We start from the raw sequence: 15,783 nt of genomic DNA on the forward strand, positions 1-15,783 counted from the left end.
AAGAGCGTTGACTGTTCGAATCCCTTCCTTGCTTTCTTTCGGGACCCTCCAGGGATCAATAACCGTTGTATCGGCGCCAACAATTTTCCATCGCCCATATTTTGCTATTGGTACCAAGTATGTGTAGCAAGTGTTGGATGCTTCTGGATCTTCCTACGTCACTATCGAATGATGATCCCGACGACACCCGTGCCTCGCAACTTTTATCCGCAGGTGGGCTTGCCTCGCCTCGCATCTTTGGGGGCTTGTCTCAATCTGAGACGCATTTTTATGGTTGCTCGGATTCTTGGTGTTGCTGTCCTGGGGCTGTTCCGCTTCTCTCTCGCGCGGCGGTTACTCGAATCCTCTGAATGGACGGCACTAGATCTGGCCATGCAAGAAGCACAAGTCTGCCCCGCCCCATTAATCTAAAGTATTCCGGAAAGCCATGTGCGAAGCTTGGAGGCCGCAACGGTATGTTGGACTTCGTAGTCCGAGGTTTGAACGGTGAAGCTGCTTTGCAGAAAGTCCGTTCCGACGTAAGCGTGAGCGAGGTACGGTTGTTCAATGGAAACATGTATTGATGACCGAATGTGCCCCCTCTTCTTTTGGATTATCATATACAACAAACAGTTGTGTTGGCAGAGTGCAATGCGCCGCGTGACAGAGGGTCGAGTGCAAACTGCTACTTACCTAGGCCCGTTATGTGCGGCCCAAGGCATCCTCAGCAGTGTGGGCATCGTCGACGTGTGCCGCACATGATATACTTGCGCATGCGGTGAGAAGCTTAACCAGAAGTGTATTACTCCTTCACTTCAGTCAGCCTTAACCCTCAGGCAGTCAGCGGGCATTGCAGGGTTCATGCGGCGTCGCAAGGCGGAGCAAAGCCCTACTCTGAAATTTCCGTCATCGCCGAGTTATGCTGCCTGCAACAGTGCAACTTCATCGGGGTTTCGCAAGTTTGATGTTGTATTGATTATCTGAGGCAACGATCACGTCGCGTATAGCCCCTCGGCATATCCTCGTGTCTGCACCAATTTGTTGTTCCTGCTGCAACCTCAATCACGGGTCTCGCCCCTGCTGCGGTGCGTGAACGCCGTGCCTTGCATTATCACCCCAACTCGGCCTGCGATAACTCAGCTCGACCATTTAGCGGCATTTGTGACATCAAGGCACGGCGGCAAACCGAGATAATTGTCTGGAGACGGCAATGTCGTGATCATCGAGTGCCCCTAATTTAACCTTGACAGGTTAGGGCTGTGTTGCTGCGCATCAAACAAGACTGGGCTTTTCGCCTAGTGATGCCATGCCATTGGCGCGCGACATGGAATGCTCGCGGATAAGTGGGTATTATGTCAGTTATACTGTCCGGAAGGAGGTGATTCACGCAACAAAAAGACGAATGTACGCGGAATTGCGGCAAATGTCCGTCGTCATGCTACTGCACTCGCTCTAGTAGGCCAGGCAACACTGCGGCGTCGACCTTATTATTCCCTTACTTCGGTTCTCCCCGAGCAAGCCACATCCGCTTCACACGTCTCAACGCCCCGAGGCACGGAGGGCCTACATGTTAAGCGCCGTCGTGAGATGGACGACCTGCTCTGCCTACACGATGGATCAGCTAAGATTGTGGCGTGGAGCCGGAGGAGTTGGACTGGTATATAGCTCCTCAGTCGCCTTTTACTATGAGAGCACCCCGAAAACAAAACTTCTTCATGCAAATTGAGCAGTTCTCAAAGCTCTCTCTCGGAGAGGAGATGGTCACGACTCGTGCCAGAGCCGCAAAGGCAGCAAGAGCCAACCCACAGTCATCAGACTCAGACTCAGACTCGGACCATCCACTTCCTTCAATCGAGCCGACTGTATCGCCTACGCCTTCTCTAGTTATATCAACCAAGAACCTTCATTACAATGTCTCGGCTTTCAGTAGCGACCTACGCAGAACGGCCAGACGAGGACTGGAAAACAAGGAAATCAGAATGAAGTACTGTGCGGTGTCAGAAGATGAAGACAGCCCGGGAGTAAGCCCAAAGAAGTACTTCTACCTCAACGATGATATCACAGTAGCGATAGGTGGAGAGCTGCGAAGGCCACAGTGTACATGTGGTGCAAATGAGACCGGCTTCGCGTGTAAAGTATGATCATCCATCGCTAATCATTGGTCTATGAGCTGAACGCAGTCTACAGCATATCTATTGGGTTGGGGATCAGATTATCTCCACTTCACCGGATGACATCGTCAAGACACCTCTTCATCTCTCGCCGGACGGCTCGAAAATTGAAGACGTGAAGCCAGCAGAAATACTAGACACAAAGGGCTTAGCAAACATAGCCAACGATCTGGAGTGGGTATATCAAGAGGAGGACCTACCTGAGGACGAACAAAACATGAAAGAGACAATAATCGACATGCTTTCTTGCTTCGAGCCTGAAGCAGCACTCCCTGGAGAGTTTAGATGTCCCGAATCTCCACTCACGTCCGAACGCTCAAAGAAGTATCAGGAATTCGCAGATCTCTTCACTCAGTACGCTAAAAGAGATCCTAGCCTTTATCTTCAAGTCCGCAAGATCATCGACCCAGACTTCGAAAGCCGTGTCTTCTTCGAGAAGATCGACAGCCGTATTATGTCGACCTTCGATGCGTTGAAAATGTACATCGATTATGGGCCTACAAACATATCCCCAGGCGTATTCCGCCTTGACGTGCCTAGTTGTGCAAAAACACTCAAGTCGCTAGTCGAAGCGATCGATGAGTTTCACGAGCACCACGCTGATGTCGAAGACGTAGCTGTGAGGGCAGCAGCAGCGCTCATAACGATTCTCGACCGTGTCACGGAAAGTAACGTCAATGCATACGCGAACATCACTTGGGGATTGGACCCTCCGTCCGATCCTGTTGAAAGCAATCTGTATATGGCTTTAATCGGAACATATGCGGATGCCAAACCTGCCTTTGTTCTAGATGCACTTGGAACTTTGCCACAAGAAGACGTTCATCGTAACCACTGGCAGACTTTACAGGGCATCGAAAAGAAACTTGCCGACTCTCAAACGCCACCTCAGTACATGAACATCTTCCGCAACGTCGTATACGAGAACCGCAAGAGGCCAGGATCAGAAGTTGGAGAACGAGAAGCGAAGAGGGCAATGCAGTGATGATTGCGCATTGATCACACCCGGTATATCTGAAGGCTACACCGGATAACGTCCATTGGTATTACATAGGTGGGGGCGTTGCTTGCTTTCTCTTCCTTTTCAGCGTATTGGTGTTGGTGGTATCCTGCAATTTTTCCATTCCTTCTTTTTCTTCATCTTCTCTCCCGCTTTTAATATCTTCATGGCTTTCCTTACAGGGCTGCGGTTGTCCACAGCGCTAACTTCTGTCACATCCCTTCCGTCATTCTGAGCCTGCCAGGCTTTAGTCTGTCTCAGCAACCTTTTTTCCCATTTTGATCTTGTTTTCTCTTCAGGGCACTCGATTTCGGTACACAAGCAACCGAAAGATTTAAACTTTTATCTTTCTCGCCTTCCTTTGAGTAGATGGTCGCTCGCCGGTACCTTTGTTTTCAGAACGGATGCCTTCACTGTGGCCCGTTTCGCTTCTTACCCTCCTTTTTGTAACTAGTTTGAGCAATGAGATCCATGCACGATCCTTGAACGGTTGTTCCTTTGGAAAGTATCAGCCCTCAACGCTGGTTAGCGTTCCTGGCGTACTAAATGACTGAGTTAAGACATTCGCCGAGAGTATATCCAGCTTCGCATCGATCAGGAATCGACGGTAGAGGGTCAGGTCTAGAGTCAGGGCGTCAGCTGGCCCAAAGTTCCACACTCAAACAGTGCCAAGCTTCTGATATGCATACATGTCCCGGGGCGTTGGGAGGGTGAACGATGGTTGGCTCACGAAAGCACCGACATGCATCAACGCGGAGTTGGCGCAGCTTGTAGTGAGCTTCGCATGTGATACTAGTGGGGACTGAACGCTTTTCATGCGCCACAAATTGCGGTGAGGTTTTATCCGTGTACTACGACATGCTCGGAGCTGCGACGCTACTCATACGTGCAAGCAGACAGTGCCATGATGTTGGCCTGATACTCAACCGATTGTGGCATGAAAGATGGCAGATTGGTATCGGATTTCGATAAGAGCCAAGCACAGCAGCACAACTGCATGTTACACAGCAACACGACGTCAACGGGTCGGCACACGTCAGTGACGGCTACCACCAGGCGCTAGTTTGCGTGGTGGCCATATGGTCTCTATACTACGTTCCATTCTCGTTACAGACAACTGGACCGAAGCGGCGTAGTGGGGCGTTGAGCAGCGCTAAATTTGGGCAATGTTCACCTGGTTCGACCGACGGGCCTTTTCAGGCGAAGCTTGTGTTTGTGGCCCCTCGGTTCGCCTATCTCACACTCATTGTAAGCCCCGCACAGTCAGCGTTATCTCAGGATGGAGGGCTTTGGCAGGTGCTCCACGAGCTCCGGTTGGCATGGCCGCGGCCACCCAACTACCTGGCACGTCGTCTAAACCAAGAGCGGGCTTACAGGTCGTGTGCTAACAGCTGAAAGGAGAAACACGACAATGACATGGGCGTGGTCGTCGGGTGCTGCGTGTAGTAGTTGGGTGCCATGATGGCATGATGGCATGACTAGGTACCCAAGCGGGCGAACAGACGAAGCCTTCTTAGTGGCACGATTCATATCAAGCTTGAGTTAGCTAGGAAGTTGCCGTCCGATCATCATGATAGTCGTTGTGGGCTCATGCGTGAGGTTGGACCAACTGGGTCGACTGCGGGGAGGCAGCGGCTAGGCTCGAGTTGCCCTGGAATCTGGTTGGATGCGAGATGAAAGAGCCACGTCCTTTATCCACATGGGTTGTCCACGGACTGCGGGGAAAGCAGATGGGCTAGTCCGCTCACAGCACTAGCGCACAGGCTATCCTTTAGGAAGCGCAGCCAAGCCGTACCCTTCTCCTGCGATATTACCTCCTGTCTATCATTCCTGTTTCTCTCCTCTTCGACACTTCTCTGAACCTGTTGTATTAGCCTCTCTCTCTCTCCTAACAGCTCCTTGTTTCATCCAACGCGGTTTCCTCGCAGAAGTAGTTCGCTTATCACGCCATACCCCGCTGACGTACTACATCATAACGGCCCTGTCCGTGCGTCCGCCGCCATATCTGCCATCCCACCCTCCCTGCTTTGCTTTGCTTTACTTTCACACTTCATTCCACTTCCAACTTGCACGCATCTAAACTCCTAAATACATACGTTTCCATAACCCGAAATCACTCCACTGTCACCTACAATGTCCTCCAACGACCGAAACTCACCGCCTCTCCACTCGCCGGATGGCCGCAGGCGTGCTTCAGTCACGAGCCAGACTTTCCAGGACCTGTTTGGCCGGTCCAACAGCTATGTAGGCCAGCCAATCCAGGCCTCAGGCCCAATCACCACAGCTGCGGCCAACGCTCAACGACGGCGGTTGTCGCTCACTACTATTGGCCTGGGTGCCTCGCCTGGCCAGACGTCACCCTTCCTCCAGACCCCACGGACCCGCACCGAGAGCATCTCCAGTGCCAACTCTGGCTCGGTCGATGAGAGCCCCTTTGAGGATGATTATGCTCTTTCCGCATCGACCAGCAGCAGCAACCCGGCAACACCCTTTGCTCGACGCCTGAGCTTCGGAGCTCGTGCAATGCGGGATGTTAGGCAGAGCAACGGAGGCGTTGGGAACCCAAATGGTAGACCACCCATCCATAAAGCTTCCTCTCCCCCGACTGGTCGAGGTCGAGGTCTGTCTTCATTGTCGCAGTCATTGCCCTCTTCCTCTACATTGCTTCGTCCTTTCTCCCACTCCCATTCGCGCCGATCCGCTTCCATTTCGCACATCTGGCCCTCCACCATTGCAGAGCAACCCGAGTACTTGCTTGAAAACTACTCGCTAACATCGTCCTCAACAGGCGAAGGTTACAATTTCGCTGAGAACCTCCGGTCCCGAGCCGAGCGGGGCTCCGTCTCCGGCCCCTCTCCGATGCTGAATCCCTCCGGAACGACACACCACCGTGCTAAGAGCGTTACTATTATGGAGCCACCTGCCCGCGAGATGCCAAAGCCCAGGGTTCCCGATGCCATGCAAGAGCGTATCCTCAAGGGTGACTTCTACATGGACTAGCTTGACCATGTCACTTTGAATTTACCATCTCCGGTAGGTATTCCGATTCGGCCCTGTTACCATCCAGCAACTAACGGATGATATGCACAGTATCATCTACGTTGCAGATGAGACGTCAGATCACTTTGTCGCCATGTAACAGTACCGACCCCTCCACGCAACTGCACATCCTCTGTACTCTAGGACACAGTACCTTTCGGCTCATACATCGCTCATGGCTATGGGTAATGGAACGGCCATAAACATTGTTCAAAACAGATAAACCAAGATCCGCATTTCCAGCTAGTAACGGCGTTTACTGAGCTCTAATGCCCACATGTGTCTGGTGGCAGCCTCAAGTGCAGCCATTGGGGTCTCGCTGGGGCTTCAACTTTCGCTTCAACATCACTTTATGTGTTTATAGTAGTGGAACCAGGTTATTATGACCTTTACATTCTGTTTTGGGGAGATGACATGATTGCTCACGGCCCCGTACCTTATAAAGTATCTACTTTATATTCTTTTACATTTTGAGCACCGAGCGAGCGCACGCACGGCTATGATGGACAAAGCTAGATTGATATATCTACACAATCGTACCACGCATACAGCAGGAGTTATGGACTTTATCAGAGGTATATGACGCAGGGTCGGGAGCCATGGAGCGCGGTACGTGGCATGGTACCGGAATAAATTGCAATTATTATCATGGCAGTGTAGTACAGCATCATAGCAAATTCAGTCTCATGACCAATTCATGACCAACATTCCAAGCACATCAAATTCCCTGCATTCCAGTGCAACTCATCATACGTCTCACCACGGCGTTTCATGTGAGTTGGTGGTTGTTACAGTGTGTAGAGTGTGGCATGGCGATCATTAATGCCTTTGAAACTCAGGAATGAACCAAATCCCAACATGGCAGGAATGAACCAAATCCCAACATGGCAGGTGTGAAGGACATTGCATCATCATGGAATAAACTCATATTGTGTCCCAAATGCAGCTATCCGAATATGCTCCCCACCCCCCCTTATCTCAATCGCTGAATGCCATGGTATCGTGCCCAAATGAATGACGCCAGTAAATGCTTCAACAACGTCGCTCAGTCCATTTTGATGCCGCTAAAACAGAAACTGGAAAGGAAATAAACAAGCTTTACTCATGTTCCATGCGAAAGAAAAGCCATGCCCAACCAAAACAAATGCTAAAGGAATGTTTGACGTACCACCCTCCTCTAACGCCCTGTCAAAAACCGTGTAACATAAGAAAATATAGTTCCATTCATGGCCACCATGCAACCTTTTAGATGAGCGGACCTGCCATCATAGGACTCATGTTCCTGGTGTTGGTAGGGAGGCTTGTCTCGTATGCTGCAGATGCATCGCTACCCTGTCTTGGACGATAGTAGCTGTTGGTGTATCCATTCGTCGGAGCATTATAGACTCCTTGTGTTTGCGGAATGGCGCCCGATGGCGGAGCGTTGAGCATGTTGCGGTTGCTGCGGCGCCGTCCGAGCACTGGCGACCCAGGAGAGCCCTGCACGGTACCGGTCGAATTGACAGATTCGTTCGAGTTACTCCTCACATGCTGTGCGGTTGCTGGTTGCTGCATGTGGGCTTGGCCGATGGGGTTGGCAGGGCGTTGGAAACCTTGGGTGAACGGGTTGGTGCGCGCGGGGACACTATTGTCCCGCTGTCCGAGTGCTTGTCTCCTAGTCTCAATGAGCTCTCGAGCTCGGAGATTGCGTTCGTCCGCTGTCAACCCGGCTGGGCGGGCAGCTGGCTGTGTAGCCGCTGGCGTGTTTTGGGTAGGCGATGGAGGAGGTCGGCCATTTTCATTTGCACGCAAAGTACGCGTTGATGTCTGATTGTTAAGTTGACGCCTGGATGGTTGCGACCGGAGGTTGAGCCTGGATGGTTGAGGTCTCATGCCTTGCGGTGGGTTGCCGCCAGCTTCTCGAACGTTCACGCGAGAGTTCACGGGCCGTAGGGTGGCCACAGAAGACTGGTCACGGAGGACCTGGCGTGAGTTGCGGTTCCTAACCCCGCGGGCCTGTACGAATGCCGCCCAGGGGTTACCACGTGCAGTGAAGGGAGGAAGAGCCCCGCCCTGAACGTGTAATCCCATGCTAGCATGAGGAAAGGAGTTTGCTCCACCAAAATTGCCCGAGTTCCTTCTGCTATTTGCCGAAGAAGGACGGGCATTGACGCGGCTTTGGGGACGATCTATTATATCCATTGCCGCAGCAGCCTGTGTCTGGGCAATGGAATCGATAGAGTATTGGGATGAAGGTGTGGAAGTACCAGGGGTTAAGATAGTAGAAGCATTGCTATTAGAGCTAACAGAAGGTGCACGTTCAAAGCGGCTCATGTTCCCTGTGTTGGCCATGGTCGGCAGGCCCGGAGACATGGCACTTCGTCGAGGTGGTGATACTGGCATTCGTGGGTCCATGACGAGGTTTGAAGTGTTGTCCATCAACGGTGTCCTGAGGCGCGTAGGGGGTAAGAAGGGAGAGTAGGCTTGTGCTGGGCTTGGCCGATTTCTGTTTCTCGTTCGAGGGCGAGAAAGCGGAGTGATGGCCCGTGGCTCCACATCTATCAAAGCGCCCGCCATTTGGTGCTGCTGGAGTGCTTGTTGATGAGCAGCAAACATCCAACTAATGCGTGGATCGTATTCTCTGCGAGCCATACGAGGCACTCGTCGCCCATGTCCTTGTTGTGAATTGTCCGAGTTTTCATCAGTGTCGGCTTCGTTTGTCCCGTCGGCAGGTGCTGGCCCGCGGTTGTTGAAGCGAGTAGGGTTCGAGAAGGCTGCAATGTTTCGCATATGGGCTTGAGAGCGGCGCGTTCGCAACGCATTCATGGCCAGATCAATATCGCCATCTTGGTCCGAGTCATCGTCATCCGCTTCGCCATCTTCGTAATGTGTTCCTGAAGCTGGGACACCAGAAGGTCTTTGGCGAAGGCCACGCGAGGTATTCAAGACGCGAACATTACCGGTTCGCGAAGGTGGTCGTATAGAGGCGCTAGGCCGAGGACGATCTGCAGTAGGTGTTAGAGAACCGCCCATTCGGCTTCTGTCATTTGAGTTCGCGAGCGGCTCCCACCCAACGGTCGTCCTTCCTCCATCGCTATCGTCTTCATCCTCTTCCCCCATCTCATCATCGTCGTCCCGCTGCAACATCCACCCCTGATCTCGTAGCAAAGCCTGGGTATCCTCGTCGAGTTCTTCGGTAGAGACATCAGTAGATGTTGACGAAGCAGTCTCATGGGAGGACCTGGAGCCGTTGGCGCGACTCAGAACGCGGGCCTGAGCGGGGTTCCTCCTGTCTCTGCGAATTGGCCCCTCGTCTTCTTCGTCTTCGTCTTCCTCCTCCACGACACTTGAGCGATTAGAGGAGGATTCCGATTCGACGATACGACGTGCCCTGGCCTGTGTTCGCGCCCTGTTGGTGGTCGGCTGAGGCACGGGGCCTGGTGTAGACGACGCGGCACTTGGTGAGGTCGAGCCTGGTACGTCGTCGTCGTCGATGAAGTCGTTCATAGAGGAGTCTTCCTCTGCACCGTCCTCGTCCTCCTCTTCGACCGTGTCCATTTCATCGCCGTACATGTCCGAGACTATGCTCTGTGAGTATGAGCGCCGGCTGCCGGCCTCGCTGTGTGAGAGGGGACGTCGCCTTGCAAAGGCGGCTGCGTTGGGTGGTATGCCGCCCTCGAGGAATCGACGCATCATGAATGAGCCTTGGTCAGGAGGGTACTGGCCCCATTCGTTGAGTGCATCGTCATATCCGTCATAGTCGACGTCGTGCATGTCCATCTCGGCATCGGGGTCGTCGGCGTCGTGTTCTGACATTTCGTCCATGTCGCTGAAGCCTGTGAAGCTGTCGCCCCACGAGACTTCGCCTGTCTCGTCAAAGATGAGGCCGCATTGCGTGCAGCCACCGTCCTCGAGCTCCCACGTGCATAGTGGACAGCGGTCGACGCCGTCTTCTTGGTCGCGCACAACTTGTAGTGAGGGAATGCGCTGGTGTGAAAGCCTGAAGCAGCCCTTGAAGAGGCCGCCAGTGCGCGAGTCCTTGTTGTCCTTGTCCTGCTGCACAGCGTCGGCCTCGTCCTTTTGCCACTTTTTGTGGTCTTCGATGCTCTCGCCTAGCGGCAGCAGTTCGGCGCGGGCGATGAAGACGCCCGTCATGTCTCTGATCTGAAGAATTGAGTTAGTTATGAAGGTCGGCCGTGTAATATCTGTGGCCTCACTCACGACATAGGCGGGGGCCGGCACGTCCTTTACGACGATGCGGCAGTCGGGACATGTCTTGCGGGCCTTGTTGCTGACGAACCAGGTGCAAAGACACTGTGTGCATGTTAGCGGTCGATGACTGCAACGGTGCGTGACAGTCGTGGCTTACTGTATAGCAGTACGTGTGTCCGCACGATATGGTGTAAGGTTGGTAGAGCAAGCGGTCGCAGATCTTGCATGTGAGATGGGTGCGCAGGCTGTCAAACTCGGACTTGAGCGCCTTGAGCTGCTGTGGCATGTTAGTCTGTTGTCGCTTCGGCATGGCATATATATATATATATATATATATATTTCTTCTTCTTTCTTTTGCATGTGTCATACCTCATCTGCCCGGCTTGGCTGGGGGGCGTCATCCTTCTTGCTCAGCATCTTCTGCTTGAGGCTGTCTTTGCTCGCAGCCCGTGTCGGCTTGTCCTGGTCGACGAGCTTGGATGCAGAGCGGGTGGCGGTTGGGGTGCCACCGCGGCCGGTGCGTGAATTCGTAGGCATGCCGTTGGTTTGCGACGTCGAGGCGGCATGTGAAGCCGTTGTCGAGGTAATCGACGACGACGAATTCCTGGGACGGGCCGTGGGCGGGGTTGGCGACGCTCGACTGTCCATGGTGGGCTCTGTTGCGTGCTCTCTCACACACACTCACTTTTCGCTCTCACCTTCTTACGTCCAAGTGCAGCTAGGGTGGGAAAGAAGGTGCATCTGCTCACATGGGACTCTGCCCTTGTAGACTGCAGAATGACTATCGCTGGCAGTGGTTATGCATGCAGCAGCGGACATGCTAGTCAACTAAGCACGTTGGCGCTCGGTCGCAACCGCCCTTGCTCTCCGGACGTTTGCCGCAGCAGCCGTCACCTTTCACTTGATCTCCTTCCTTAGCGCCTTTGATCACCATGAACGACCACCAACCATTCTCACAAGCATTCACAAGCAATTCTCTCTTATACAGTGGCATAATTTTATTGGACAACGCTATCTATTGGGGCCATTAATAGCCAATGACGTCGGGCACGCGACTCTCAATTCTCCACCGACTCGTGTCCCAACCCCACACCAATAGCAGACTATAGTAAACACTACTGAACATACTACAGCCTAACTCTCACTCAATCTCAAACTTTCTACACTGCGTGCAAGCCCGTCTTCTTGGCTGGATTGAACATCTGAAATGTCCTCCTTGACCATGACGGCTTACTCCCCCTACCAGCTCGCCTTGTGGCTGACTTGGACATCTGAAATGCCCTCCTCAACCCGACGGCTTCCTCTACATCGTCTCGTGGCTGAGTTAGACATCTGGAATGTCTTCCTCGCCCTCAACGGCACCCTTCTGAACCTGCTCCTCTTCAACAATCTCATCGTCAGTATGCTTTAGAAATTCATACAGATCCTTGAGAAGGGTCTTGTGATTAGTCGTGTTGAACTTCTTGCCCTCCCTACGATGAGCACGCATCTCCTCAGCTGAGTGGCGAATGCGAGCCTCCAAAATCTCCAGTCGATACTGGGCAAAGTCATAGTAGAGCTCGCTCAGATCCGAGATGCCTCGAACTGTGCGTAGCTCAGAATCGTCGCGGGTAAAAGGTGAACGAGGACGCCAAGACGTGACAGCAGTGATGCGCTCCTTTGCACCCACAGCACGAAGTGCCTGGTGCGTGATGTAGCGGCCCTGGAGGATGACTGCGCTACCTTGGCTAGGACCACGGACCTTGATCACTTCGTTGTTGGCAGTGCGCAGAGCCGTCTCGCCGCCGATCATGCCAGTGACATCAGACATCATCAGGACGCAGACAAAAGGGTATGAGTCCTTGTGCCAGCCGACAATTGGCTTCTCCTTGACATGCACTTCGATTCCCTCGTCTGCATCATGTTCGGCTTGGTGAAATTCCTTGAGCTCGGCCTCGACCTGCTGTTGGGACTTGGAGGAAAGGTTGATATGTGCAATCTCGTAGTCTCCCCACGGAACTAGTTCGATGCCGGCCAGCTTGGAAACAATGGCCGCTGTCTCAGGATGGTTCCAAGCCGCGTAGGTGAATGGGGCGTAATCCCGAGCATATCCACGAAGCTGGTTGGCCGCAATGTTGCTGCTGAAGCTATGCTTCTGCACCACCTCGGGCTGGGCGATCTCGGAACGCATGATCTGAATTGCTGCAGGAGAGAATAGAGCGAAAGGCTCAGTGACAGCAACACGTGAGATACCGATATCTTCGCGCTGACCAATCTCTCGCATAGTATGGGTCGCCGGTGTATCCTTGTAGATAAGGTGCTCCTTAGGGTCGAACGCCACAGCGCCCACCGCCGGAGCAGTCGTTGGTAGAGTTTGTTGATCCATGGTTGATAGTTGATCTCTGAGAAAGGAGGGGATAGCGAGTTGTGGATAGGATTGAGAGGGTGGGGAGTTTAAAGATATAGACAGTGGAAAGAAATTTCTGGTTGAGCTGTTTGGAAAACTTGCTCAAGGTCAGAGCACAGTGAAAGAAACAATGCGGAAGGAACAGCAACACTACTAGGTGAATACAATGCGGACGAGTGATACTATTAAGTGAATACAGTGCGGACGAGTAATAAGGTAATCTAGGATAACGGCGCGGATCTAATATCAGTAACAGTCAGAGATTGTGTCGAGTTCATGGTTCAAGAGTGCAGTCTCGGCATGTACACAACAGAAATTGATCGCGGAAGGCACATTTCACTCGCACATTCGAGACCAACAGCATGTAGAAGTAGCTTTGGTAGAGCCTGAACTAATACGTGAACGCTTTCCCATGTAATCCAGACACTATTACACATGAGCTTCGTTGTTGGGCACCCACCTTGCCACTCCATTTTCTGTAATGCGAGCTAGTGGTCAATGCGGATGTGATTGAACCGATAGCTGATAAGCTGACTGAGTGAAAGCGATTGAGACGAAAGGGCCTTGGGTGCGTGACTGGACCAAGTCGCATCCACGGTTCATGTCATTGTGCAAACCTGTCCGAATTTGATCATTCGCTTGACGAAGACCGTCTAGACTTCTGGACGTGAAATTGTATGACATTGTTACTCCACAGGCAACCTATATATGTGTACTTTCCGCTTTGTGCACTACAGGTAAGAGAGGTCTTGAACCACAATGTATTATATTGATCGAACCTTCTTGGATTCTAGTCGCAACCAGATACTCGACCTCGATGTCTGGAACAGGCACTGTTTGTACTTGCTCTTACTAAGAAGCCCATTGATCCTCTGGCCTAGCCGACTTTCTTTAAATGCTCCACACGGCTAATTAACGCATCACTTCATGTTACCTAAAATACACTGGCAGCTGTTCACAGAAGTCTCAAACCCTCGAGAAGTGGATATGTCTCAGAGGTTAAGTAGAGCTTGGTCTATAAGCACAGTACAATGAAAAGAGACACAAAGCTCCGCACATGGCGATAACCACCTATGCCCAAGACGACAGCGTGGTTAATATAGTTTCCATGCGGCAGATCATTCTTAGTTTGCGTTGAGACAACTCTCAGGCCAAGCTAGAGCTATTAACTATTGCCTTGTGTGATATGATGGAGCTAGAGGTATAATGGCTGTGTACACCTTTATGTTCTATATTGTATACATTAGTAAGATGTTGATGCAATTAGAAACAAAACTGTCTTGAAATTCTTAACAAACAAGCTCACGACAATATCAAATATGCGCATGAAGCGCACTTGCTGGGCCAGGGCGAATGCTCTCGTAAATCTCTCATTCTTATCGATACCGCACCTCCGCGGCCTCCCCATCCAACTTTCCCCCCAAAAACCCCAAACTACCGTGCCCACACGTCTTGCTATCCAATCGCCTGATCACGACACCTAGCGCGCGTCCCCTCTCCTTGCTCCCCGCAATGTCCGAAAAACCCACGCCCTCAAAGGCCGACGAATGGGTTGGTCCCAAAGCAAACAAGTTCGACAAGTACGCCGCCACCGAGTCGCAAACGCTCCCCATACATGCACGCAACTGCTGCTGAATACTGATTTCTTGGGTGCACAGCAAGGCGTACAGCGAGTACTACGACCCATGTCAGGAGGCGGCAGATAGGAGCATAAAGTGTTTGAAGAGGAACGGGGGTGAGCGGGCAATGTGCTCGGATTTCTTCCAGTGAGTGGAACATACAATGCGCAAAGGGGAATTAGGGAGGGAAGTCTTGGGATGGTAAGCTGACTTGGTGTTCAATAGGGCGTATCGCGACTGCAAAGAACAATGGGTACGTTGCCTATATCCCGACCTGAGGCGCATGGTCATTGTGCACACGAATTCCCTATATTGAGTCGTGCAGACGGCGCGAATAGTTGCTAACGGATCCACAGCAAGCTGCAAGGAAAGAAGCAAGGAAGAACAAGGGCTGGTTTGGTTAGTCATTTGGGCTACGAAAAGGTGTACGATATCTCCACTCCGCATGAGTACGGCGTTTGGCGCGCATCTGTGACTTTTGTAACAATATTGGGATTTCTTGGGGAGCTAGTGGTACACAAGGGACTACAGCAAAGCTCTTGGTCTGACTTTCAACCATATTTCGGCACATGTCACACACGGTGCAATGCAGTACTTCTACAGCCTTACAAAGGTCCTATGCGCCACAAATTACTCCTCAGAAATCAAAAGCATCGGGTTCAACACATGGAAACGAGGCTTGTGGAGAGCTTCAGTGGTTTGGTTGAAATTGTCATCTGTATTCATGGCTCCTATGTGCTAGATGAAGCGCAAGTTTCCCTGCTACCATGCAATCGGACTGTAGGAGTCCAAGTCGCCAGTGGGAATGTCATCGCCTAGTTGATCTTCTTGAGCTCAACCTCGCTATGATCATGTCAGTATGGACGTGTTATATGCACGGTTGCAGTGTCAAGACTTACAAGATGAGGTCAGAGTGAGGAGGAATCAGACCGGGGAACTCTCTGAAGTGCATCATTAGTATCAATCCGACCCTACCACACGCAGCTAACTCACTGGTCGCCGTAAGCAAAGTCGGAGCTGATGTCCAGCCTTGCCTTCTCGCCAAGCTTCATCTGCACAACGCCCTCATCCCAGCCCTTGATGACGCGGCCAACACCGATGGGTGTCTTGAACGGACCACGACCGGTTGTGCTGTCGAACTGCTTGCCCTTGCCGTTGTCCGCCGTCTTGAGCCAGCCTGTGTACTCCATGGTGACCTGGTCGCCCTTTTGCGGGCTGGGGCCGTTGCCCTCTTGGAGAATCGTCTTCTGGACACCCATTGCGCGTGCGGTTGTGGTAAAGGCTCGAGTAGTTGCGCGGTGGTAGGAGGAAAGGTTAAGGAAGGTTCTCATGTGTGGGCTGAGAGATTGGTGGAGGATGGAGGGTTGTTATGGGTGAGAGAAAGCAAGGCAAATGGAG

General features: G+C 52.2%; 6 protein-coding genes across 6 annotated transcripts; 3 read left to right on the forward strand and 3 right to left on the reverse strand.

Annotated features, from left to right (window-relative positions):
• Positions 1-1,664: 1,664 nt before the first annotated feature.
• On the forward strand, positions 1,665-3,135 carry PtrM4_064760 (uncharacterized protein; the record flags this gene model as incomplete). Its single annotated transcript, XM_001933182.2, has 2 exons — positions 1,665-2,114; positions 2,167-3,135. 2 exons carry the CDS (start codon positions 1,665-1,667, stop codon positions 3,133-3,135), a joined length of 1,419 nt encoding a protein of 472 aa, XP_001933217.2.
• Positions 3,136-5,283: 2,148 nt separating this feature from the next.
• On the forward strand, positions 5,284-6,150 carry PtrM4_064770 (Herpes-BLLF1 multi-domain protein; the record flags this gene model as incomplete). The annotated part of the gene is made up of 1 exon (XM_001933183.1): positions 5,284-6,150. The coding sequence occupies one exon, from the start codon at positions 5,284-5,286 to the stop codon at positions 6,148-6,150; it is 867 nt and encodes a 288-aa protein (XP_001933218.1).
• A 1,284-nt stretch (positions 6,151-7,434) lies between these two features.
• On the reverse strand, positions 7,435-11,028 carry PtrM4_064780 (RAD18, RING-finger-containing E3 ubiquitin ligase; the record flags this gene model as incomplete). The annotated part of the gene is made up of 5 exons (XM_066105675.1): positions 7,435-9,461; positions 9,516-10,332; positions 10,390-10,482; positions 10,538-10,657; positions 10,750-11,028. 5 exons carry the CDS (start codon positions 11,026-11,028, stop codon positions 7,435-7,437), a joined length of 3,336 nt encoding a protein of 1,111 aa, XP_065964302.1.
• Positions 11,029-11,704: 676 nt separating this feature from the next.
• On the reverse strand, positions 11,705-12,745 carry PtrM4_064790 (uncharacterized protein; the record flags this gene model as incomplete). The annotated part of the gene is made up of 1 exon (XM_001933185.1): positions 11,705-12,745. One exon carries the CDS (start codon positions 12,743-12,745, stop codon positions 11,705-11,707), a length of 1,041 nt encoding a protein of 346 aa, XP_001933220.1.
• A 1,533-nt stretch (positions 12,746-14,278) lies between these two features.
• PtrM4_064800 (DUF1903 multi-domain protein) lies at positions 14,279-14,789 on the forward strand (the record flags this gene model as incomplete). The annotated part of the gene is made up of 4 exons (XM_001933187.2): positions 14,279-14,346; positions 14,425-14,532; positions 14,611-14,638; positions 14,742-14,789. The coding sequence occupies 4 exons, from the start codon at positions 14,279-14,281 to the stop codon at positions 14,787-14,789; spliced, it is 252 nt and encodes an 83-aa protein (XP_001933222.1).
• Positions 14,790-15,200: 411 nt separating this feature from the next.
• Positions 15,201-15,644, reverse strand: PtrM4_064810 (FkpA, FKBP-type peptidyl-prolyl cis-trans isomerase 1; the record flags this gene model as incomplete). Its single annotated transcript, XM_001933188.2, has 3 exons — positions 15,201-15,228; positions 15,285-15,326; positions 15,379-15,644. 3 exons carry the CDS (start codon positions 15,642-15,644, stop codon positions 15,201-15,203), a joined length of 336 nt encoding a protein of 111 aa, XP_001933223.1.
• Positions 15,645-15,783: the final 139 nt, after the last annotated feature.

The sequence above is a fragment of the Pyrenophora tritici-repentis genome, chromosome 2 (assembly GCF_003171515.1).
Source record: "Pyrenophora tritici-repentis strain M4 chromosome 2, whole genome shotgun sequence".
In the NCBI taxonomy this organism is placed as follows: Eukaryota; Fungi; Ascomycota; class Dothideomycetes; order Pleosporales; family Pleosporaceae; genus Pyrenophora; species Pyrenophora tritici-repentis.